The sequence below is a fragment of the Solanum dulcamara genome, chromosome 6, assembly GCF_947179165.1.
Source record: "Solanum dulcamara chromosome 6, daSolDulc1.2, whole genome shotgun sequence".
Taxonomy (NCBI): Eukaryota; Viridiplantae; Streptophyta; class Magnoliopsida; order Solanales; family Solanaceae; genus Solanum; species Solanum dulcamara.
In genome coordinates, this window is record NC_077242.1 from 24,063,202 (window position 1) to 24,088,954 (window position 25,753).

Genomic DNA, 25,753 nt, shown 5'->3' on the forward strand with positions numbered 1-25,753 from the left:
ATTGAAACATTAGCTGTAGGAAACAAAATGAAAATGTGCACGAACATACAATGGCTGGAGGCTCAAAATGTTGCATTCAGCATGCTTCTCATGATCAAACCTAGAATGGTGCATAGAGCGCAACTTCCTTCCCAGTTCATAATAACAAAAAGAGCAAAGAATTGGCTAGTCCATTGAGAAGTAGCAAGTTAGTAACCTAGCAGCTACTTTGGTTGGAACTATATACATTAGTTTTTAACCCAAGGGAAATGATAATAACTACTTACTGCTTTGCTACATGATAATAATGATAAAACACTACCTTAGCTGTTCGGCTGCTCCATTCCCTTAGAATTCCTCTAAGCCTCTCATTTTCCTCTACATACTGTTACAAAACACCCAAAACAAAAGGAAATATCATACAACCTTTTGGTGTAAAAGAAGCTAGCAAGATTATGGGAACTAAAACAAGATGGAAAATGGAGTAACAATAACACTTAGTAATAACTGTAACCGCTACATCTGTACATGAAAAAAAAAAAAAGGAAGTCAATTTGCATAATATAGAAAATTACGAGAACCTCAAAATGTTTCTCTGACGGAAGCAGAAAGGTTTGATATAATAGATGAGTCATGTTTATAAAATCATGTATGTTTGGAACAACTGTTGGGGTTCAACTCGAATCAGACTAGACTTCTATGACTCATGCAATGGAGCACCTAGATGGCTAAAAAGACGGGGCACACCCACGACTCATTAGTGATTGATGCCTTCCAAATTTAGATTGTTCTTTTAGGTTGTTAATGGCTACATCTTAACCAAATACTTTTTGACTTTTCTTTTGATACATCATAGTTCATTCTTAATGGCAAAGAAGCAGCAGTTGCATTTAAACACCACAAAAAAGTTTATTTTCCAAATAATTTTCTAAAACACCTAATTGTTTGTACTGCGGATGCGCTGCATCTCAGCATCCTTCTCTTCTATAAGAGATCGAGCAAGCCTAAGCTCAGATTGCAATTGATTCATCTGAAACAGTAATCTTTCAGCAGATAATAACAAAACAGTAAAAGGATAACAAATACTGAGGTAAACTTATACTTAGAAAGAAGAAATATCAGAGACAAGCAAACTACATTCGTCCTTGCAATATTTTCGAACTCTTTAAGTTTTATGTTGGATCTGTTATAAGTGGGAGCCCATTGCATACAGCTCATGCCTTTATGGAATTATAATCTCACGTTGATGAAAAACAAAACTCACTTAATTTACATGAGTGAGACCATCACTACTGAGTTCATATGATTCTTCTGTTGTTTTTCCTGGTGCTGTTTCAGTATCCGTACATATGATACACGATTTTTCTCTATGCTAGATACAGTATAGTAATTATTCAATAACAAAATAAAAAATATTTTACGCTACCCAATAGTATATTCTATACCATTCTCATTAACTTTATTTAAATGCATGTTGTGCATTCTAGAGTCTAGACACAACATTTTCAGCACGGTCTGGTGAAATAACTTGAGTTTGCATATCAAGATCAAAAAAATTATATCGAGTATGGTGGCTAGACTTTTTATCTCCTCCTCACTGTCATGAGACTAACTGGATAATGATGGTACTCTGTCCATGAGGAAAGATTTTTTTTTTAAAGGGTTATTCAGAAGAGGAACTCAATACTCAAACTTTATGCCATTAGGAAAGAAAAGGGAAGACGACTTTTCTAGAATAGTAACCAAAAATTCAATAATTAGAAGACTTTCATATCCAGACTCTGACAACACAAGGAGAAAATAAGAGAAGATAATAACAAATCAGTGAAATTCAATTGTCAAAGGCGGAATTCCATACTCAAACTAATAAAAAGAAGATAATAAGATTTTAATGGAACAGTGAGCGGAGTGGCCAGGAATGTAATGTTTAGAAAAGGAATTCAATACTCAACTCTGATACCAAGAAGAAAACTATAAGAAAACGAGCTCTGTAAAGGTGACAAAAAATTCAATTAGCAAAGGGTCTCAATATGAGACTGCAATGTCATGTGGAAAAAGAAGAGACAGAAGTTTTATGTGAAAAATCTCTGGAAAAATGACCACCGTGATGATTGGAGGAGATAGTGTTGTTAGAATGACGAAAACAAGCACGGTGCTATCAGAACATTCATCGAAAATAAGAGTGGTGCCACCAGAATAATCACTAGAAAGAGACGAATATTATTATTTTTTATGACTTTAACCAAGCAGAAAATGTAAGATAGAAGTTGCTCGAGTCTCTACCTAGATCGTAACAGCTTTTACGATGTGAAAAAAAACAAACAGAAAATGCAACACATTCAATGGTATTCTATAATGTTCGCCTTACATAACTTCAACATGACATGTGAATCTAGACATATATAACTTTATTAATTTTTTCGACTTTCAACAATAATAAAAATGCAAAACATGCTCATGACTAGTATTTGTGGAAATTGGACTTGGATGTACAAGTTCAATTTTTTTACCCAGAGAACTATACAAACAAGTCTGTTTCTTAAAACAATTCGTTTACATGTTAGTTCTGCACAGCATAAAAGTACTTGCATCTCTACAGGCACTTAATTTTGTAAGAAAGAAATAGATAAAAAAGACCACACGCTACCAATAATACCTCAGCTGGAAGTGTGTGCAATTCTTGGTCTCGAGCAGCCAGTAAGTGGGACAGATCAACCTGCAGAATCAAGCAGCTGATTATTTTCACAATTTTTGTAGTCCAAATTCCACAATTGAGTGATTACTACACAGAGATGGTTGATTTTCATAACTGAACAATTCCACTAGATGAGCTAAAATAACATTAGCTTCCAAATTATCATCTTACGGAATATAAAACATGCAACTGCTGGTGTATGTCATGTCATCCCCAGAATCAATGACTTTTTTTCTTTGTTTCCTGGGTTTTTCATGGAGAAACTTGTTCAGACAGTCATTACCAGCTACCTTGGTCAACAACAATAATAGAAGTGAAGCCCTTTTATCATAATACCTTCACCAAGATCTTATAAAGTGGAAAGTGTGGAAGATTGTTTACCACTTTCAGATTTATGATAGTTGATACACATTTATCCTTCTTAAATTCTTTGGTTTCCTTTATGACTTGTAGCTTAAGATCACAGACACGAACTCACTATGCAGTCAAAACGTTAGATTCTTTCTTTTCTAAAAATAGAGGAAGGAGATTCTGGTAGCAAAGCAACATCCATAAAGTGAAGCTTACCTGCAGTACACTCCCATCATTAGACCTTTCATATTTGCTCAAGGATTCCTGTAATCCAAGAATCTAAAGGAAGAAAAACATCAAAATTCAGACAGAAACAAAGAAGATAGTTCAATAAAATACAAGAAACAATAACTAAAATACAATCAAAATGCATTTTTCTTTCTATTTTGGCCGCAATAAATCGACACATCCTGCAGCAATCAAGACCACGGAATGTGTAGAATTCTATCTTCCTTTCCAAAGAATAGCAGGAGATCCCTTAACATGAAAAAAAGAAGGAAAAAAGACTTCTATGTGTTGTTAACTACTTGATGCACCAACTAGTAAAACTACAGCCGCTCAAAGTCCAGTTCCGTCTTTACTCTCCTTGCAATGAAACATGGTTGGAATCTTATTCTACAGAAGAAAATAATCAGAGTTTTCTTTATCAACATATACCTCTTCACTCAGAAAGTGTATATTTTCTTGCTGATATTGCAGTAAGGCCATGAGCTGATCAGATAGTCGACCATCATCTTTATATCTATGCAACAAAAGGCTACCAGTGAACATCTGAAAATCATTCATCATCTGGAGGCAGCTTGTAATCATCTTTTAAGATCTTTGTTCCATCTGTTCTCAGAAGTCCTTATTCCAAGTAACATAGAGAAGATGTGATCTCATCCCTGAGCATGACTACACATCTTCAGTTCTAACTGCGTTACAGAAACATAAGGATATTTGATTATTCTTTAGCAGCAGTTTTTCCACCAAAACCCTGCCACTTCTCAAGCAACCACAGATGTAACCATCTCAGAAGACATTATAATTTTCAACCTTTCATTTCACAGAAGTTCCTTGCATAGGGTAGCTATATCTCAATATTGATGTGTTCAAACAAATATGACTACTTGTCACTCCCAATTTATTAGGCTACTTTCCACAGTAATCCTGATATGTTTTACCTTTTCTAGTTATGGCTTCCAATCGCCAAGATTTTAACTGATATAAGCTTTTCACATTTATCTAAAAAGTATTAGGAGAGTAGTTTGGTTGTGCCTCTGTATAAACTAAAAGTCTCAAAATAATTCCTTGCGCTACTTTTTTCCTTTCAATATGCATTGTACTTAATAGACTCAAAAAGGGTAATGTGCTTTGAGCTTTGAGAACCAAAAAATGTGGCAAAAATGTGGAACAAGAAACTGTGTCTGCAGAGCTCTTCATTTTATGAGGACTCTTGGCAGAGCCATACATTAATGGAGTATTTGATGTCAACTAGTTTGTCTTGAGATATAGTGACCAAATTACTAGTAAAAATATTCTACATTCATCAGCGTAAATCTAATGAGGTACCTCAGTCCTTCCAAAGAATTTGATGGTTGAAGTGGAGAATAAAGTGACTTTAAAACATCGGGCTGGGAATCAAATGAATTGTATTGATGAACATAACCTGTGACAATTGAAGGTGTTGTGCTGAGAAATGTTATTCCCCAAATATGTTTACGAATAAAATATAAAATTTGGAATTTACAATAGGCACCCAACAGCCTTAAACAATTCTTAGTCATCAAACATGAAGGTTTAAGACAACTTCACTGAGCAATTTTATGGAATTTTTTTCTGAGACAAGTGGAATTTTCTATAAAATATGTCTAGAGAAATGACTCTATTTTGGAGGATGTGATACAGAGGAGGTCACTCACCAATGTAGAGAGTCATGAAAGAAGCAGCACAGACTACTTCAGCCAGCATGATTATCCTGCAAAAATGGTGGAAAATGCATTAAACCTCTGATTAGAAAGGCAATAGTGAAGCAATCAAGTTATAGAGCTACCCCAATACCACCACTGTGAGAAATACAGGAGAAAAAAATTATTGAATTGTGTCTCTATCTTATTACATTGAGACCGTATTTTATAGATACTACATTTGACTCCTTTTCCAACTAAGACGCTACATTACAATCCTTTTTCAAATATAATTTTATATACTATTCTTATTCCTATTTCTATTCTAAGTGGGATTGTATATACTCTTCTTGTTTCTATTTCTATTCTAACACTCCCCCTCAAGTTGGTGCATACAAGCCATATGTACCTAGCTTGTTACAAATGTACTTAATACGAGGATCGGTGAGGGACTTAGTGAAGATATCTGCAAGTTGATCACTCAGCTTCACAAATTTTGTAACAATATCTCCCGAGAGTATCTTTTCTCTGATAGTGACAGTCAAACTCAATGTGCTTACTCCTCTCATGAAATACTGGATTTGATGTAGAATATCGATAAAACACAGAATGATCAGCACCAGTACGAGTCATGCCAAACTCCTAAATTATTGTGCTGAACTTCCCAAACCAAGTTCGAGAAGATTATTTCGGACCATAGATTGACTTACACAATTGACATACAAGGCTACCAGACTCCCCTTGAGCAACAAAAAGTTAGATGGTTGCTCCATATAGACTTCTTCCTCGAAATAATCGTGGAAAAAAAAATTCTTATTGCCAACTGATTAAACTCTTAAAGGGCCAATGAAGAACGAAACCCATAGATGGAAAAAGACGGACATATGTTATTTTAGTCACGGGGAGAGAAAATATCACTATAATCCAACCTATCTATATACCTTTTCTTTTCTCTTTTTGGCAAAAGTAAATCTGAAACAGAAAGAGAACACTACAGGAAAACTCAAATCTATGGAAACAATGCAATGGTCGCTAGAAAGTGCTCAAAATTTGGAATTAATATACAGATCGACTTGAAATCAAGAGATGGATAGATCTTAAACAAGAAAGTCACCATAAAATTGACCAGAACATGCTCATGCGCCTTATTATTAGATTCGATGGCTGAAAGTGGTCACAATTTGGAAAATGAACTTATGGATAGAGTAGGAATAATGGCACGACCTAACTGAGAAATAGAATTATATGGGTAGGGTCGGAATGATGGCACGATCCTAGTGAGAAAGAGAATTATGTGGGTAGGGTCAGAATAATGGCACGACCCTACGGAGAAAGAGAATTGTATGGATATGGTCGGATTGACGGCACGATCCTACTGAAATAGAAAAATTATATGGGTAGGGCTGGAATGATGGTACAATCCTATGCAAATCAAATTTGAGCAGTCACCGAAAAGACGCATGGAACTATGCAAATTGAATATGAGGAGTCACCGGAAAGACACACGGTACTATGCAACTCAAATATGAGAAAGTAGTTCGAAAAAATCAACGCAACTATGCAAATTAAATATGACAAGTAGTCAGGAGAGATGCACGATGCTACACAAATCAAATATGAGAAAGTAGTCAGTGGAAAGATGCACGGTGCTACACAAATTGGATATCAAAAAGTAGTCACCGGAAAGATGACATGGTACTACGCAAATCGGATATGAGAAAGTAGTCACCGAAAGATGGCACAATGCAACGCAAATCCAATATGTGAAAGTAGTCGCCGAAAAGATGGCACGATACTACACAAATTAGATACTCCCTCTGTATCAAAAAGAATAACCTACTTTTCTTTTTAGTATGTTTAAAAAAGAATGACCCCTTTTCTTTTTTGGCAACACTTTAATTTCAACTTTCCACGTGACATGTTTAAGGCCACAAGATTAAAGGGCATTTTGGTACATAACTTCAATTTAGGACCACAAGATTGAAAAGTCTTCTTTATTTTCTTAAACTTCATGCCAAGTCAAACTAGACCATTCTTTTTGAAATGGAGGGAGAATGAGAAAATAGTCACTAGAAAGATACACGGTGACCCAACTTTTGTGAACATAATCATTGGCCAGACGAGCGGCATAATGGGTAATAGTCGCACACCAGCAGAGAAAGCTCTTTGATTCTCTACCAAGATCGTAGAGGCTCTGATACAATGTGAGAAATATAGGAGAAAAATATTATTGAATTGTTTCTCTACATTATTATATTGAGACCGTATTAATAGATACTACATTAGATTAGACTCCTTTTTCCAATTAGAACACTACATTACAATCCTTTTTCAAATAGGATTCTATATACTATTCTTATTTCTGTGCCTATTCTAAGTGGGATTGTATCTACTATTCTTGTTTCTATTTCTATTCTAACAACCACAATGGAAAATACAATCTTCAATTGCAGCATTCAATATATAATAGAAGTGTGAAAGCTACACCTCACATGTGGCTGAAGCCTTGAACATTTTGAAGATTGTGGCTTTGAAGCTGCCTTTAGATCCAGCCTAAGGTTCAATCTTCAGATTATTTACTCCACATGTAAATGACATATTCAAGACCAATTTCGATTTTTATGATTCAGTAGTATTGCATATTAGCAAGGTCCATTGAGTATGGTCCATTACGAGCAAATTTTAAGAAGTTGATATACGATATGAGACATTGGTTTCTTACTTGTGCAAAGGAACAAATTCTTGGAAAACTTACAACGATGTTTGTCCCGCATATCACCAGGAGGATATCGACAACGCCCTTCGACCTGATCTTAGCTCCTGACACATTATTGGAAAAAAGCAACCCCAAAGATTTGGGACCAAATGGACAATTTTGGCCCATTCTTTTTGCTTGGATCAATAGAACCTTTTGATATTTCATATCCACTTTGATTTAATTTCAGTCCTTGAACTGGATCTCCTAAGCTGAAGAGACAAAGGTAGAAGTAGGGATCCCTCTGCCTTATTTTACTCTTCATCATGCGTCAGTTGCTTGGGGTAGTTTGAATTCAAAGTGATTATTCCTCACAATAGCCTGAGGGATCATTCAGCCTATGAAGTGATTATTCCTCACAATATTCTGGGGGATCACTCAGTCTATGTAAAAATTCTTCAGGTATGGAGTAGAAGATGCTATTTTTTGTATTCTTCCAGTCCAAATAAAGTAAACACAAGCAAAATAAATATATACTGAAAATTAGTTCCTTCATCCTCTGTTTCTCCTTGGTTTAACCCATCAAACAATACACCAAGCTCCAACAAAGTCTATTTCAGACCTCAGAGTCTTGAGCTCTAACATAGAAATAGTGATTTTCCCATTGTCAGAGTCTTGAGCTCTCTGTACTATTTCTAATCATTATTCAGGTTGCTTTCACTGTCCAAGAAACAAAACTTAAAATTCTATGATAAAAATTGTGTTCTTAAATCCAAATCCATGACTTGTAATGTAGCATGCACAAAAGTTTCCACTATGCAGCAAATTACATGAATTTTTTTTTATTTTAGAAGGAAAAGTCTCCAGGGCCTGTTTCTCAGCTAAAAACTTAGCTATACAGCATCTCAATATTCAGTGAAGCTGCATATAACCAAGGAAAAAAAAGGCAAAATTGTTCTTGGCAGGTCAAACTGAGTAGTGTGGATATGGAGAGGATTCTAATATCTGGATCCCAAACCATGACCAGCAGCATTGCAGCAGTTCCGGCAAAAGAAGTGTTTCAAATGGATATTCACTTCTGTAGGAACTACAGATCGAAAAATATAAATAATTGTGGCAGAAATATAATCTTCATAGAAGTTGGCGATTCAAACTTAGAACTTCCCGAAGTCCCCTTCAACAGATAACAGAAGGCTATGGATACTATCTTTAGGGATCACTGTTGCAAATGAGCAAGCTTATCAGAAGACTAGAATAATATTCAGGCTAACCAAGATCTATGTGATTGTCCTTTCCCCTCCTTTTCCAGGAAGTAAGAGATGGGGCATTGAGAAGGCAGAAAATTTGAATCATCTAATGCATCACAAATATTCACAAGTTCAAATTAGTAACCATAAAAAGGAAAAGATTGTACTGCCTTGCTGAAACACAATTCAACTATAATGAGCCATTCCTGCATGTAAACAATATATTTGGCACTACAAGCAAGACTTGTTTTGACCATATATTTTGAGATTAGAACTAATTAAAGCAATGCATAGTACACAAAAAAGCTGAACACATAAAGAACCAAGTAGGGATGTACCATATGCAATTGTTGCAAATGGTAAGCGAATAATATGGTTCATCTTCTGAATAAAAACACAGTAACCCTACAAAATTAAACCATCGTGCACTTCAAAATTTACACTTCACAAAATATGATTTGGATCATGGTAAAACAAGAAGGAACGGTTACCTTTCTCAAAACAAAGAAGGAAACAGACATTGTCGATCTTAATAAGCAAAATATTTCAGTAATGTGTAATCCTTAGCCAAGTAGTGGAATTACAAATCCCCCATTCTCGGCAAGAAAGATCCCAGAAGCCTAAAAAGTTATATCACCTTGGCCAACTGACTTTTACTCCTTCATACTCCTAGTGGACAGGCCAATCTTTAGTCTCATATAATTGCTAATTAGGTCTTCTTCCTACATCTGTCAGGTTATCAAACTCTCTAGTAGCACCATAGTAAGAAAATCTATAGAATGCACAGCTGCTTACACTAGAAAGTGTAGCAACTTTAATGCTATGCATGTTTTGGCACCATACGAGCGTATGATATATGCACTCACCTCACGTGAATATGATATTAACCAAAGTGATATAAAGAGAGGTTGTTTCAAATATCCTGTTTGTTTTTTCTGTACATGTCGGTTGGGGAACGACGCAGCAGAAGGACATGAGGGAGAGAAAAGAAAGTTATATACAATGAGGTAGTGTCTGATATTAATTATTGACCCACTGTGTTATTTTCATCTACTTTGTGTGACCTCAAGTCATGATTTATAGTTCAACAGAAAAATGCCATTTGTGACATCAAAAACTACAAATTATCAAGTAATGTATAATGGAAACCTCACCTGCAACCGTATTTTCTGCACTTGGTATACCAGATATTGCTGAAAAATGCCTACAGATATTTAATACTTATGTTCAACAATTAGAGTGAAGTCAACAACATGAACAATATAAATGATGAAACAGATTTGTAACTTATAACTTGGCCAAGAATATAACTGGAGAGGATAAGTTCACAGGAGCAGACCGGTGATAACTAAGACGGCAACATTACAACTGCAAAGAAGCTGGAAAACTAATCCTCGAATAGAGTGAAATATCCATGTGGCTCCCACAGCCAAAACACTAAAACCTGCCTGGAATTTGTTATTAATCAGCTATCATATAAGTGAGTAATTTGCATGTGGTACTGAAGTAGTATTACTTGCCAATAAGATAAAGTAGAAAACACTCCCAATAAGGCTTGTAGGCCTCCTATTACCGAATAGAGGTGCCTCATCCAGTATGTCCAGGAACCTACAGTTAAACAGACAGCAGAGCCATTCATTAATAAGCAAGAAACTCTAATGTTAAGTCAAAAAGAACCATAACTTTTATTTGAAAAAGTTCACTTGGCAAGTCACACAATTGACCATAAACATCTCAGTGTTGCTTACACATCATCTTTATATAAGCCTATGTTCCTCCTTCCCCTTCTTTATACATATACATGTCACATCCTTAGTCTTCAACTAAGTGCACGTGTGGCACTTGACAACTTACTCACGATCTTGCTATGCAAAGTCAACCTAGATTGCTACACTCAAGATCGCTAAGGGAATGCTTGATAAGGAAGACGAGAAATTTGCTAAAGGAAGCTTTTTGTATTGTAGAACTTGAATTACTTTTCTTGATGCCTTTACAAATAATGGCCTTCTATTTATACTAGTCATCTAGGGGCTAGTGTATAAATATTAATTGTTGCACAAGCTCCTTAATATTTACAAATAAGGGTTTCCTCTAGAATTTTCTACTTAGCTAGAAAGTTACAAAGATATTCCCTGCAAATCCATAGAATTGTAGAATCTACCATCGGAAATCTCCATTATTCTCTACAATATTCCTCTAAGGAGTAGTCTCCTTCCTATGTAACCCTTCCAAATGGGCAACTTTGTGTCATATGGCACCTAAGTAACATGATGACATGGCGGTCACCACACTCTCCCCCCACCTGATGTTGTGACGACCGCTGCGCATTGCCGCTACATAAACTCTTGGATTGTCTTTGAATTGCCACTAGTCTTCTATCGCTCCCAAGTGGCTTCCTCCAGTAATTGTCCCTTCCAGTGGACAAGGAACCTGGCAATGGCTTTTTTCCCTTGTTTTCGCCTAGCTTGGTAGTCAATGATAGCCTTAATCTCCTGATCATGTAACGCGGTGATAGTAGTAGGCATCCGACTAGACTGGTCCCTACTCGAATCATCCTTATCTTCATGGTATGGCTAAAGCATGCTAGCGTGAAAGACAAGATGGATGTTAAGATGTGAAGGCATGTCAAGCTTGTACGAGATCTTGCCCACCTTGGGAAGGGTAACTGGTACCTCATACTTGCGAATCAAGCTTGTGGTGCATGCTTTGTAGTGCCTTGACTCAGGGACGGGGACGAGGGTAAGGAGGGGTAAGTGGGTTAAAGGAGCATCTAGACTGAGAGTAGGTTCTTGGAACATTGGGACATTAACGAAAAAATCCATAGAGCTAGTTAAGATTCTAAAGAAGAGGAAGATTAATATAGCTTGTGTCCAAGAGACCAAATGGGTAGGTTCTAAAGCTAAGGAGGTAGACGAGTATAAGCTTTGGTTCTCTAGTAGATCGAAGTATAGGAATGGGGTAGGCATTTTAGTAGACAGTGATTTAAAGGACCAGGTGGTGGAGGTTAGGAGAGTCACTGATAGGATGATGTTGATTAAGGTGGTCGTTGAAGGGATCACCTTGAACATTATTAGTGCTTATGCGCCGCAAGCGGGCTTAGGCGAGGAGGATAAGAAGCGCTTTTGGGAGGATTTGGATGAGTTAGTGGGAGGTAAACCGCCTACTGAGAAGCTTTTCGTGGGAGGGAATTTCAAGGGCACATCGGGTCTATTTCGAGAGGGTATGATGATGTGCATGGAGGCTTTGGCTTCGGGGACAGAACTGGAGGAGGAGTTTCACTTTTGGATTTCGCAAGAGCTTTTGGATTTGTGATAGCCAATTCGAGTTTCCCAAAGAAGGAGGACCACTTGGTAACCTTCCGTAGTTCGGTGGCTAAGACTCAGATAGATTTTTTACTCCTTAGGAAGGATGATAAAGGTTTGTGCAAAGATTGTAAGGTAATTCCGATCGACAACCTTATGACCCGACATAAGCTCTTGGTGATGGATTTAGGAATCAAGATGACGAGAAAGAAGAGGGTCAGGGATGATCGACCTAGGATCAGATGGGGGAGTTTGACCACGGCTAGTTCCCTGGAGAGGGAGAGAAATTGAAGGATATGGGGGCCTGGGATACTAGTGGGGATGCGAACAGTATGTGGGATAGGACGGCTAGTTGTATTAGGGTTGTAGCAAGGAAAGTGTTGGGAGTCTCGACAGGTAGCCGTGGTCGGCATCGAGGGGACTGGTGGTGGAATAGAGAAGTGCAAGTGAAGGTGGAAGCAAAGAAAATGGCGTATGCGAAGCTGATAGAAAGCAAGGATGAGGTGGAGAAGTGGACGAATAGGAAACTTTATAAGATAGCGAGGAAGGAGGCGAAGTCGGTGGTTTCGACGGCAAAAAAAACAGCTTTTGAATGCCTTTATTCTGAACTAGAAGAGAAAGGCGGGGATAGAAAATTGTTCAAGCTAGACAAGGCGCGGGAGAGAAGGGCACACGATGTGGATCAAGTGAAGTGCATTAAGGACGAGCATGGAAAATTATTGGTAGATGAGACCCTCATTAAACAGAGATGAAAGTCATACTTCCATAAACTCTTGAATGAAGGGGACAGAGAGATTGTGTTGGGAGATTTGGAACATACAGGGAGGCGTCACAATTTTGGGTGTTGCAGTAGTATTACGGTCGAAGAGGTTAAGGGTGATGTACGTAGGATGCGCTGGAGAAGAGCGACCAGACCTGACGAGATTCCTGGGGAATTTTGGAAGAGCGCGATCTCAATAGGTTTGGAGTGGCTGACTAGGTTACTTAATGTCATCTTTAAGACGGCAACGATGCCCGAAGAATGGAGGTCGAGCGTAATGATCCCTCTATACAAAAACAAGGGGATATCCAGTTGCAACAACTATAGAGGTATCAAGCTTCTAAGCCATACTATGAAAGTGTGGGAAAGAGTGGTGGAGATGAGAGTGAGGAGAGGAGTGTCTATTTTAGAGAACCATTTCGGATTTATGTTAGGACGCTCAACTACAGAAGCCATCCATCTTATGAGGAGACTGGTGGAGCAGTATAGGGAAAGGAAGAGGGATTTGCATATGGTATTCATCGACCTAGAAAAGGCTTACGATAAAGTTCCACGAGAGATACTATGGAGATATTTGGAGGCTAAAGGTGTACCTATGGCGTATATTAAGGTGATCAAGGACATGTATGAGGGTACCAAAACCAAGGTAAGGACAGTAGGAGGGAACTCAGAGCACTTCCCAATTGTGATGGGGTTGCATCAAGGATCAGCTCTTAGTCCGTTTTTATTTGCCTTGGTGATGAATGGATTGACGCGACAAATTCAAGGTGAGGTGCCATGGTATATGCTTTTCGCGGACAACATAGTCCTGATCGATGAGACACGTAGCGGAGTTAACGCTAAGCTGGAGGATTGAAGATATACCTAGGAGTCTAAAGGGTTTAAGCTGAGTAGGACCAAGATAGAGTACTTAGAGTGCAAGTTCAGTGAGACACCTCAGGAGGTTGGCGCAGAAGTTAGGCTTGGTGACCAGGCCATCCAAAAGAAAAGTAGTTTCAAGTACCTTGGGTCTATCATGCAAGGCAGCGGGGAGATTGACAATGATGTCACACATCGTATTGGGGCAGGGTGGATGAAATAGAGGCTCGCTTCCGGTGTGCTATGTGACAAGAAGGTGCCACCACAACTTAAGGGCAAGTTTTATAAAGTGGTGGTTAGACTGGCTATGTTATATGGGGCGGAGTGTTGGCCAGTTAAGGTCTCTCACATTCAAAAGATGAAAGTTGCCGACATGAGAATGTTGAGATGGATGTGTGGGCATATCAGGAGCGACAGGATTAGAAATGAGGCTATTCGAGACAAGGTAGGAGTGGCCTCGGTGGAAGACAAGATACGGGAAATGCGATTGAGATGGTTTGGGCATGTGAAGAGGAGAGACACAAATGCCCCAGTGCGGAGGTGTGAGAGGTTGGCCATAGATGATTTCAGAAGAGGTAGGGGTAGGACAAAGAAATATTGGGGAGAGGTGATTAGACAGGACATTGCGCAGTTACAGCTTACCGAGGACATGACCTTAGATATGAGGGTGTGGAGGACCCATATTAGGGTAGAAGGCTAGTACATAATCTCGTTATGCTTCCGTATTAGTAGGCGCATTAGCGCACTATAATTTCTTGTGCTCTGACTTCTGTCATTATCTACTACTTTCTGTACTTTGATTACTCTATTTTATCTGTCGCTTTCGTTATTTGCTTTCCTATATCGCTTTGAACTTCTTAGCCTTATCTGACCTCTTTTTATGCTTCTATTGAGCCGAGGGTATCTCGAAAACAACCGTCCTACCTTGGCAGGAGTAAGGTCTGCGTACACTTTACCCTCCCTAGACCCCACGTTGTGGGATTCCACTGGGTTGTTGTTGTTGTTGTTGTTGTTGCTTTGTAGTGCCTTGAACTGTCTTGGATTAAACTTCACCATGACCATGTCCCCAACTCTATAATTCGTGGGATACCTCTTACGGTCCACAAATTTCTTCATCCGCTTAGCTGCCTTGTCCAAGTTGGACTAAGTAGTGTCAAACTACTCCTCCCATCCTTTGGCCATATGATAAGCTCCCAAACTCTTCCCCTTGAACACAAATAATAGAGAATTTAGAGTCTACGGTTGTTGGCCTGTGGCAAGCTCAAATGGTGGACGCCCAGTAGATTCACTCCGCTGCAAGTTATTAAAAAAAATTGGGTCGTGGCCAAGAACTTAGCCCAATCCTTCTGATGTGGGCTCACATAATGCCTCAAAATAGCATTTCGATAAGGCATTGACCCACTTCGTCTGTCCATCCGTTTGTGGGTGGAAACTAGTAAAGAAATGCAGCTCCATGCCAAGTATGTCGAACAACTTTCTCCAAAAGTTCCCAATGAAATGAGGGTCTCGATCAATGGTGATATGCCATGATAAACCTCAATACTTCACCACGTTCTTAAAGATAACTTGCAGGTTTGTTTTAAAAAAATTGTTTCAGAAAAGAATAACTTACAACTTCCTTTGTTGTGCAACCCAATGAGGCGAGCATGAAAGTGACATAATTGAAAATCTATCCACGACCACCATGATGGCGCCGTAACAGTTAGACATTGATAGACAAGTAAGAAAGTCCATTGTCACGCTCTCCTATGGATGCTCCACAATTGGTAGTGGCTCCAAAAGTCTGTTGGGTTGCCTCTGCTGAACCTTGTCTTGCAGGCACACAAGAAAAGTCCGCACATAACACCCTATTTCCTCTCGCATGCCCCACTCAACCAAGGCTCAAATATGACATTGGCCTGGATGACCCCGCCCACAAGGTGTCATGACTCTCCTTCATAATACACCACCTAATATCTCTAAATTATGGCACGTAGATCCTCTATCCAATGGTGAATAATAGATCATCCTCCACAAAAAGTGCCTAGTCTTCCCTGGGTGGCTGACTGCATACATTGCTTGGCTACTGGATTATTGCATCCCTCCTTTATAGCCTTTCAAATGTCACAACTTATTGAAGTGATGGCAGCAAGTTCGGCCTTCCGATTCAAGGCATCAACCACGGCATTACCCTTGCCCGACTTATAATCTAGTACGTAATCAAACTCGGCCAAGAAATTCTGTCACCTAGCTTGCTTAGGTGTAAGTTTCTTCTGCATCAAAAAGTAGCTAGTCGCTACATTGTCGGTCTTGACCACGAACCTTGACCCGAGCAAGTAGTGTCACCATGTGCAAAGGTAATGCACAATGGTAATTATCTTCTATTCCTGTATCATGTAACACAGCTCTGTCACGTTCAACTTGCGGCTCTAGAATGCTATGAGATGCCTATCCTGTATAAAGACACCCCTAATGGAAAATTCAAATGCATCTATCTACACATTGAATGTCTTGGTGAACACGGGCAATGCCAAGACTGGCTCTTCTTTCACGACTGCAGTAAGATCTTCAAAAGCCTTGTGATAATGCTCCATCCAAACCCATGATTTGTTCTTCTTTAGCAATTCGGTCAATGGTGCAGCTTTTCCTGAATAGCCACTGATGAACGACGGTAGTAATTAACAAAGCCAAGGAATAATCTCAATTAGTTACCTTTGTAGGTGCCTCCCACTCCTAGATAGCATGTACTTTAGTCTCATCCATGCGTAGCTTATCATTGCTAATGACATGGCCCAAGAAGTGCACATTTGATAGTGCAAACTCGCACTTCTCCCTCTTGATGTATAGCTCGTTCTCTCGCAAGACTTGGAAAACCTTCCTTAAGTGCTCCATATGCTCCTCCAAGGTGTTGATATAGATGACTATGTCATCCAAGTAGCCAACCACAAATTGATTAAGGTATTTATGAAAGATCTTGTTTATGAGGACAAAATGTAGTAGGTGTATTGGTTAAGCTGAAGGGCATGACCAACACTCAAAAGGCTCCATTCTTGTACACAAGTTGTCTTTGAATCATCCTTTTCTGCAATATGAACTTGATAGTAGCCCTTGCGAAGATCCACCTAGGTAAAGTACTTGGCTTTCCCTAGTCTATCAAATAAGTCAGCAATGAGCGTGGTGGGGTACTTGTTCTTCCTTATTAAGTCTATGCATTAGCACAACAAACCATCCTTCTTTTGGAACAAAACTAGTGCACCAAAGGGTGCCTTTGATAGGTAAATGTGATCAATATCCAGTAGCTCTTTCAATTGATTCCTAAGCTCCTCCAACCCAGGTGGTTCCATGCGATAAGGGGCGAATGCAAGTGGCTTATCCCCTAGCTCCAACTCCATCTTGTGATCCACCTCACGCCTAAAAGGCAAGTGCTTAGATAGCTCCTTGGGCACAACATCTTTATTCTCCTCAAGTAACTTCTTTATGCAAGGTGGTAGAGTCTCTTGAGTATTGTTGTCTTCTTCCAAACATACAATGGTTTCCATGAACGTTGGCTCCCCATTTTTGAGCCCTTTGACTAACTGCATAGCAAAATATTGGCTTCGTCTGTGTGGCAGTCACTCTAGGAACCACGCAAGATCCTTTCCAATTGCCCAATTTGACATCAACACCATTGGCTACACAATGAGCATTTTGTGCTTCGACATTCACGGTCTTGACATAGGAGCAAGCTTCTCGCAAAATTGTGAGTTGCTCCAGTGTCCACTAGTGCACGAGCATGCTTGTTATTGATGGTGAGTTCCACCTACTAAGTTTTATTCTCATTGGGCTTGATAGATTGCTTCTTGACAGTACCACATAGCCCTACCATACTCAACTTTGTTGCACCCAAACATTCTCCTTATGCATGCTCTTTCCTTTCACGCACCATAGAGTTGAGGCTCTATAGGTCAGGGAGATTCCTGAATCCACGCGGCCCTCTACATATGAAGGATCCATCCTTTTCAGTCTGGGCCTTTCTTTCAGCATAGCTCTGATGGCCACTTGACTTCTTGAAATCAGACTTATAAAAATCTTGAGTCATGGGGTGTTGTTGGTCGATCTCTTTGCTTTTCACACAGTCTTTCCCACATTTGACATTGCTACCATTTGACTCCTTGCCTTTGACTTTATTATACTTTTCATGCTTGAAACCCATCAAAGACTCACCCTCTACTATGGCTTGGTCTATATTCATGACTTGCCAGCGTTGCAACTCCGGCTTAGCCCAATTTTGCAACCCATCCATGAAGTTAAATAAGTCATTGCTGGTGAGATTAGTCATTTAAAGCATAAGGGTAGTGACTCTTTAACATAGTCGCAGTGTTGTGAAAAAGCGCTAAAGCGCTCGCTTTAAGCGTGAAGCGAAGCGAGGCGAGGCACTAGCGCTTCAATACCGTGAAGCGAAGCGAAAACAGAAAAGCGTGCGCTTCATGGAAGAAGCGAGAAGCGCGCTTCATGTTGAAGCGAGAAAAAAGCGCGCTTAGTTTTTAAAAGCGGCACTAGGGTTTATTTTAAAAGAACAAATCTGTAAACTTACAATTAATTATTCGCTGCTGTGACTTCTTCGAGACTTCGTCAGTTCAAACTTCAACCAGGTTAGTTTTTCTTCTCTTCTTCTTCTCTTCTTCTCTTCTTCTCTTCTTCTCTTTCTCTTTCTATTTTTATTTCTATTCAGCTTCTGCCACTGTGATGTTCTTCTCTTTTTCTCTACATCACTTCTTCTCATCTTCTTTTTCTGTTTCTATCCAGCCAGCAGTGCAGTTCTGCGCAGCTGCTGGTATGTTTTGGCCCTTTTTTTTTTGATTTGGGTTCTCAGTGACCTCTGTTTTGTTAAGTTATGCTCTGTTTTTTTCTATCTGTAATCTGTATCATGATTTTCTTTCTCATAAATCATTTTATCATATAATATTAATTAATTTGTTGAGCTGAAAAATTTGGTTGAATTTTTTATAGTGATTTTATTACACAAAACAAGGGCTGCTTTATTACACAAAACAAGGGCTGCTTTATTACCCACTGCAGCTGCTTTATTTTTTTTTAATACTGCTGCAGCTGTTTTATTAGGCTAGTGGGCTGGTGATATGAAGTGGAGAATGGTTATTGGATGTTTAATTAATTGCATAAAGGGAATTTATCAAAAAGTGGAGCCCATAGACCACTTTCATGGCCAATTTTGGACTTAAAACACTGCTGCAGCAGGCCAGCAGTTTTATAATTTTTTTTTAAAATTTTGCTCAGCTGCTCTATTAATGTTTTATTAATTTTGCTGCCATTTGTCAACTGCTCTATTATTGTTTTGACAATTTGACTTGTGTGACTGAATTATTATTCTATTTTTTCTTTGTAGTAAGTTGTATTTTCTTAATGGCACAAAAAAAGGATCCAGCTTGGACATATGGAATTGCCATGGGAAGTAACACAAAAATCAAATGTGTTTTTTGTGATATGACATATAATGGCGGAATATTTCGTCACAAGAAGCATCTTATTGGTGGTTATAAAGATGTTAAAGTGTGTCCAAAAGTCCCGAATAGTGTGAAGGAAGAAATAAAGGAGTATTTTACGAAAAAAATGAATTTAAAACTCAAATGAATCCTGAAGCATCCATGGTTAATCTTGTTGATAATGATGAAATGGATGATGAAGTTGAAGTGAATATGCCAATGGGACCTCCCTCAAAAAAGAAACCTTCAACTAGTGAAAGTGGGTCATCCACCGCTAGCAATGTCAAAGGTCCTCTTAATCTCTATTTCTCGCAAAAACCAAATGAAAAGAGAAAAGGTGGACCTATTGATCTAGAGGCTTCTAGCAAGATTTTACGGGATCGTGCTGTATCTGCTTTTGCTAGATGGATGTATGATGCAGGATTGCCTTTCAATTGTGTTAACTACACCGAAAGTTTTGGTGAATTCATTGAGGCCGTAGGCCAATATGGCCCTGGAATGAAGCCCCCTACCTATCATGAGGTAAGAGTTCCTTGTTTAAAAAAAGAGGTGGAAAAGACAAACAAAATTGTAGAAGATCATAAGGTTCAATGGAAAACGTATGGTTGTTCCATTATGATGGATAAATGGACAGCAAGGAATGGGAAAATGATCATCAATGTTTTGGTGAATTCTCCAAAAGGGAGTGTGTTCCTTGAATCTCATGATGCTAGTGACTCTTCTACTGATTCAAATAAGATGTTTAACTTGTTTGAGAAGACTATCTTGAAAATAAGCAAGGAAAATGTGGTACAAGTTGTGACCGATAACGCAAGTGAGAACAAAAAAGCGGGTGACATGTTGAAGGGAGTGTTCCCGCATATTTTCTGGACTCCTTGTGCTGCTCATTGTATCAACTTGATATTTGGTGACATTTTCAAAGAGGCCCCGTATTCTACAGGTGAACTTGAATCTTGATATTTAATGTTCTTTTTTAATCTTCATGTTAGTTTTCTTACTTATTAACTATTAAATTTTTTTGAATAGTTTTTGGTAAGGCTGTTAAGATACATTCTTATATCAGTCAAAGGGCACTGTTGTTGAATATGATGAGGAGATACACAAAGCAAAGAAACTTGGTAAAACCTTCTAAGACAAGATTCGCAACAGCTTTTTTGACATTGCATAGTTTTTATATGCAAAAGAAAAATCTGAGAACCTTGTTTATGTCCACTGAATGGAATGAGAGTGTCTATGCAAAGGAAACTCTTGGGAAAGAAGTTGTGAGACACATCATCAGTCCATATTTTTGGAATGACACTGTTCAAGCACTTAGAGTTGGTGGTCCTTTAATTAATGTACTTCGTATGGTGGATGGGGAGAAAAAACCACCAATGAGCTACATTTATGAAGCCATGGATAGGGCCAAAGAAAGTATTGAAAAGGCATTCAATTATGATGACAGGAAATATATGAATGTTTTCAAAATCATTGATGCAAGGTGGACGGATCAACTTCATCAACCTTTACATGCAGCTGGACTTATTTTGAACTCGGGGCTCTATTATAAAAATAATGAGATGAAGACTTTAACTGAAGAAGTGTGATTGGGATATCATGCATGTGTTGAAAGGATGATCCTAGATAAAACTTTGCAAGACAAAATAGGGGATGAGCTTGGTGTGTACATGAAAGCTGATGGGCTACTTGGAATTGAGTCGGCCATTAGAGCTAGAACCTTAAGGTCACCAGGTGAGCATTTCAACATTTAACTATTAGAGCTTTAACTTTTAAGTTATTACATATTAACTTTTAAAATAATTCTTCTACAGTTGAATGGTGGATGCAATATGGTCATAATGTCCCAAACTTGCAACAATTTGCTATTAGAGTGCAAAGTTTAACTTGTAGCTCATCCGGTTGCGAGAGAAATTGGAGCGTGTATGAACATGTGAGAACCTATATTACGTTATTACTAAATTAAATGGTATCTTAGTTATCCAAAGTCCTCCCATTAATTACTTTCTACATATTCTATGCAGATTCATACAAAAAAGAGAAACAGACTTGAGTTAAAACGCCTGAATGATCTAGTGTTCATCAAATATAATAGAACATTGGTGCGTCGCTACAATGCTCGCAATACCATTGATCCAATTTTATTGGATAATATTGATGATGCAAATGAATGGTTAACTGGAGCACCCCAAAATCATGAAGATGAAGAAGTATATGAAGGAGAAGGTCTCACTTATGGTGAAGTTGCTACAGCTAGTGGTGTGGAGGAGAATATTTATGGTTTTAGGGGGAGTACTTTAAGGGGCAAGGAAAAAAAAGTAGCTACAGGTTCAAGTTCATGTTCAAAATCAAATAGAAGTAGAACTCTTGTTGATGAGTCCTCCGATGAGGAAGAAGATGAGGACCAAGTAGAAGTAGAACCCTTGTTGATGGCACTTCAAGAGTTTGAGGATCTTGTTGAAGAATAGGATTTTGCTCTCTTTGTGATTTGGTTATGCATTTGCTTTATATGTTGTTACTTATGAGGATTATTGACTATCTAGTTACTTTTTAATCTAAGTCTTTTGAGTTCTTGATTATTTATCTATGCATATTTTATATTTTTATACTAAATAGCGCTTTTTCTGGAAAAAGCGTGCGCTTCGCTTCACGCTTCTCGCTTCTGTGAAGCGAGCCCCCGTTGCTTTTTTCCGCTTCTCGCTTCTCAAAACACTGCATAGTCGTGTATGCTGCCTATCTACTTCAACTCTCTTAAGTTTGCATCTTGCCTTGTACAAGACATTATTTGGGAAGAATGTCGCTTGAACTCGACATTGAATTGATCCGACGTGCTAATGGTGCACAGACCTCTAGGTCTCGACCATCTTCTTTCTCCACCATAGCATGACAGTCTCTAATAGGTTCAACACAACAATGTTGATCTTGGCCTCATCTTCCCTCATTTTGACTTGCCTGAAGTAGTTTTCCAAGTGCCAAAGAAAGTTCTCCACTTCTTCTGTGTCACGAACACCTTTGATCATTGGTGTCTTGGGAGCCTCCATCTTAGCCTCCTTTGTCACAACAACACTCCTGGCTGCTTCAGCTACGCCATCGTTGACATGCTTCGTGAGTGCCTCCATCTTTGTCTTCATGGTATCGATAGTGGTCAACGCCTCTATGAATCTAGACTCTAAGGTAATGATTGTTTGCCTTAGCTCTACTCGTCTTAACCCCTCCAAGTTATTTTGGTTGCTCTCAATCTCTTTAAAAGCATGTCCCTCAAGAACGTTAAGGGTGCCCTCCACTTTTCCCAAGCGTTGGCCAAAGATCCTGACAACACCCATCCCCCTATTAACCTTCATAACCAACTCTCTATCGAGGGATACACAATGTAGTCAAAGGCGCGTTTTAAGCGCGCTTAAGCCCTGAAGCGAGGTTCAAAACGTGTTGATCGCTTCGCCTCACTTTATGTGCGCTTCAGTGTCATCAACAAGATTCTAATGCAAACTTTTCTTTGCCAATGAGCCTCTTCTAAAGAAGTAACACTAAACAATTGATTTTTCACTTTATCAAAGTTTTTTTTCAATTTCTTTGGTCATATGTTTGTCATTCATATTTATAATCATTGATCTTGGACTAAACATATATATTTGTATATTTTGTCCTTTTGCGCCCTTTTTCATTAAAGTTCACACTTTATTTGCGCTTTGAACTTAAAGCCCCAACAGACTTTAGAGCTTTTTTGCACTTTTCGCCTTTGATAACACTAGGGAGACGTCCTCGGACATGACCTCCACTTTATCCTCGCTCTCCTCTGTGGCAGATGGTTCCTAGGACATAAGCCCTTCGCTTGACAAAACCTAAGGCGACACCTCCTGGCTCTTATTGCTGACATTCCTCTTCTTGTTACGGGCCTTCTTGCCAACAACATCCTAGGTGATGCTGAATTGCGTGTTAGCAACATTGATTTCTCTGTCCTTCGCAATTTCCTTCGTCGCAACCTTCGTTTTGATACCACGTTGTCGCATCTTTAGACTTCAACTAAGAGCACATGCAACACTTAAAACACTTGCTCATGATCTTGCATAACATGCTCATGATCATACTATACCAAGTCAGCCTAGATTACTACACTCAAGATCGTTAGGGAAATGCTAAATAAAGAAGACCAAAAATTTGCTAAAGAAAGCTTTTTGTATTGTAGAGAAGTTGAATTATTTTTCTTGTTGTCTTTACAAATGAATAACCCTCTATTTATATAAGTCATCAAGGGACTAGGGTATAAATATTAGTTTTTGCACAAATCCCTTAATATTTACAAATAAGGGCTTCCTCTAGAATTTCCTACTTAGCTAGAAAGTTGCCAGGATCTTACATGCAAATCCATGGAATTTAAGGATATACCATGGGAAACCTCCCTATATTTCTAGAATATTCCACTAAGGATTAGTCTCCTTCCTACGTAAGCCTTCCAAATGGACAACTTTGTGCCATGTAGCACCTAAGTGACATAATGACATAACGGGTCGTCACATACAACCTCATAATTTATAGTCTAGATGCTAAGTTTGAAGCCCTCAAATATATTCATTTAGTTGATCACACAAAAGAAACCTAATTAATAGTGTGATGGAGTTCTAGAAAAAGGAAGAAGAATCAAAATATCTGAAAACTTAGCTAGGGTCGATGCAAACTATCCTACTATGACAGCGTCACTAGCCAAACAACACTTTGTTCTATAGAAATAGAGTTCACAAGGATTGCTAGCCGCTCTACTGAGTTCGCATTCACAATTAGGTATTGACAGATATTGCCAAAGCAGGAATTTGCAAAATTTTCAGGCGGCATAAAGAGAAAAATTAACTGAATTTATAAGTAAAAAACATTCAACATGGAATTACGGAAACGGAGATGCGCAATAGAAAACTGAAAGACTGACATTGCTAGAAACTGATGGAAGCAAAATCAAAATGTTGAGAATTGTGTGATTGGATTGGAGAATTAGCGCTTACAAATTGTTTTCGTCTTCACAGATAGAAGAGGAATGTCTTTCTACAGGCATTTTCTTTCTGAGAAATTCCCTTCGCAAATCTCCCACTTCAAAACAGAACCACTGTGTTTCGTTCTGCATCCAATGGTTTTTTTTCTTTTTCTCTCTTCCTTATTTTAGTTCTAATTTCTAGTAGGTTAATAAGTTAACCATTTAACATATCATGTTTCATTTGAGATTGATGTATATAATTTTAAAATATATATATTTTTTATATAAATAATTTGACTATATAGTAGACGCTTAAAAGTATATTTTATTTTTTTTTCTTTTAAAATTTAGTATAAGTCTAATTCAAACAACTTATCATAAGGTTATATGCTCAATTGAAACAACACGTTGTTTAAATATTTAAATAAAATTTACGGATAAAATTAAAGGATTGTCGATGTGTTAGGCCTTCCTTCTTTCTTATCCTATCATTGCCACTCTCCTTTACATTTTTTCTTTTTTCAGTTTTTATTTATTTATAATTAATAAATGGATGATATGTGTTTATGTTACCTCATAATTATTATTCCTTCTATATTAATTCGTTTAGTTAATTTGAAGTATGAGAGTCAAACTAACTAATATTTCAGAAGAACGCAAATATAAAAGCTTCTATTGATTTGAAATAATCTTTTGTATTTAAAAACTACACAAAAAGTACTATGAGTCATATAGTTAACAATTCAAAAAAATTAAAACGTCTTTGAAAAGTTAAGATAATATTCTTTGATTTTCCAAATTGTAACTAAGACAAAAAAGCGAAATGGAGTGAATATCACCTAGTCATAGTTAATAGATTTTCATGTCATCTTTAAAACGGCAACGATGCCCGAAGAATGGAGGTCGAGCATAATGATCCCTCTATACAAAAACAAAGGGGATATCCAGAGTTGCAACAACTATAGAGGTATTAAGCTACTAAGTCATACTATGAAACTGTGGGAAAGAGTGGTAGAGATGAGGGTGAGGAGAGACGTGTCTATTTCAGAGAACCAGTTTGGATTTATGCCGGGACGCTCAACTACAGAAGCCATCCATCTTATGAGGAGACTCGTGGAGCAGCATAGGGAGAGGAAGAGGGACTTGCATATGGTATTCATCGACCTAGAAAAGGCTTATGACAAAGTCCCAAGAGAAATACTATGGACATGTTTGGAGGCTAAAGGTGTACCTATGGCATACATTAGGGTGATCAAGGACATGTACGAGGGAGCCAAAACCAGGGTAAGGACAGTAGGAGGGGACTCAGAGCACTTCCCAGTGGTGATGGGGTTGCATCAATGATCAGCTCTTAGTCCTTTTTTATTTGCCTTGGTGATAGATGGATTGACGCGACAAATTCAAGGTGCGGTGCCATGGTGTATGCTTTTCGCGGATGACATAGTCCTGATCGATGAGACTCGCCGCGGAGTTAACGCTAAGCTGGAGGATTGGAGACATACCTTGGAGTCTAAAGGGTTTAAGTTGAGTAGGACAAAGACAGAGTACTTAGAGTGCAAGTTCA

General features: G+C 38.4%; 2 protein-coding genes across 4 annotated transcripts; one reads left to right on the plus strand and one right to left on the minus strand.

Annotated features, from left to right (window-relative positions):
- Nucleotides 1–51: 51 nt before the first annotated feature.
- Nucleotides 52–24,363, minus strand: LOC129892790 (protein FIP1-like). The gene is made up of 15 exons (XM_055968340.1): nucleotides 24,221–24,363; nucleotides 10,370–10,461; nucleotides 10,193–10,297; nucleotides 10,008–10,057; nucleotides 9,192–9,258; nucleotides 8,625–8,693; nucleotides 8,506–8,527; nucleotides 5,853–5,883; nucleotides 5,308–5,486; nucleotides 4,927–4,982; nucleotides 4,549–4,673; nucleotides 3,683–3,835; nucleotides 3,242–3,304; nucleotides 2,636–2,695; nucleotides 52–364 (listed from the first exon to the last, which is right to left on the minus strand). The coding sequence occupies exons 1-15, from the start codon at nucleotides 24,337–24,339 to the stop codon at nucleotides 263–265; spliced, it is 1,293 nt and encodes a 430-aa protein (XP_055824315.1). The 5' UTR covers nucleotides 24,340–24,363; the 3' UTR covers nucleotides 52–262.
- LOC129893207 (uncharacterized) lies at nucleotides 18,970–21,343 on the plus strand. 3 transcript variants are annotated; one of them, XR_008767402.1, is made up of 3 exons: nucleotides 18,970–20,172; nucleotides 20,259–20,963; nucleotides 21,044–21,199. XR_008767402.1 is itself a non-coding variant. In XM_055968702.1 (2 exons), the coding sequence occupies exons 1-2, from the start codon at nucleotides 19,377–19,379 to the stop codon at nucleotides 20,816–20,818; spliced, it is 1,356 nt and encodes a 451-aa protein (XP_055824677.1). In that variant the 5' UTR covers nucleotides 18,970–19,376; the 3' UTR covers nucleotides 20,819–21,199. The 3 variants fall into 3 exon arrangements, 1 of the variants encoding a protein (XP_055824677.1); XR_008767401.1 differs by adding an exon at nucleotides 21,254–21,343 and having other exon boundaries at nucleotides 19,061–20,172; nucleotides 20,259–21,162; XM_055968702.1 differs by having other exon boundaries at nucleotides 20,259–21,199.
- Nucleotides 24,364–25,753: the final 1,390 nt, after the last annotated feature.

Bases quoted from the DNA above. Each gene is read 5' to 3' on its own strand.
- LOC129892790 (XM_055968340.1), bottom strand. From the start codon at position 24,339: ATGCAGAACGAAACACAGTGGTTCTGTTTTGAAGTGGGAGATTTGCGA. The intron at 10,462-24,220 runs GTAAGCGCTAAT...GTTTAACTGTAG, and splicing joins TGTGAAGACGAAAACAATTT to GTTCCTGGACATACTGGATG. The intron at 4,674-4,926 runs GTGAGTGACCTC...CAATTGTCACAG, and splicing joins TTTCATGACTCTCTACATTG to GTTATGTTCATCAATACAAT.
- LOC129893207 (XM_055968702.1), top strand. From the start codon at position 19,377: ATGAATCCTGAAGCATCCATGGTTAATCTTGTTGATAATGATGAAATG. The intron at 20,173-20,258 runs GTGAACTTGAAT...TTTTTTGAATAG, and splicing joins AGAGGCCCCGTATTCTACAG to TTTTTGGTAAGGCTGTTAAG.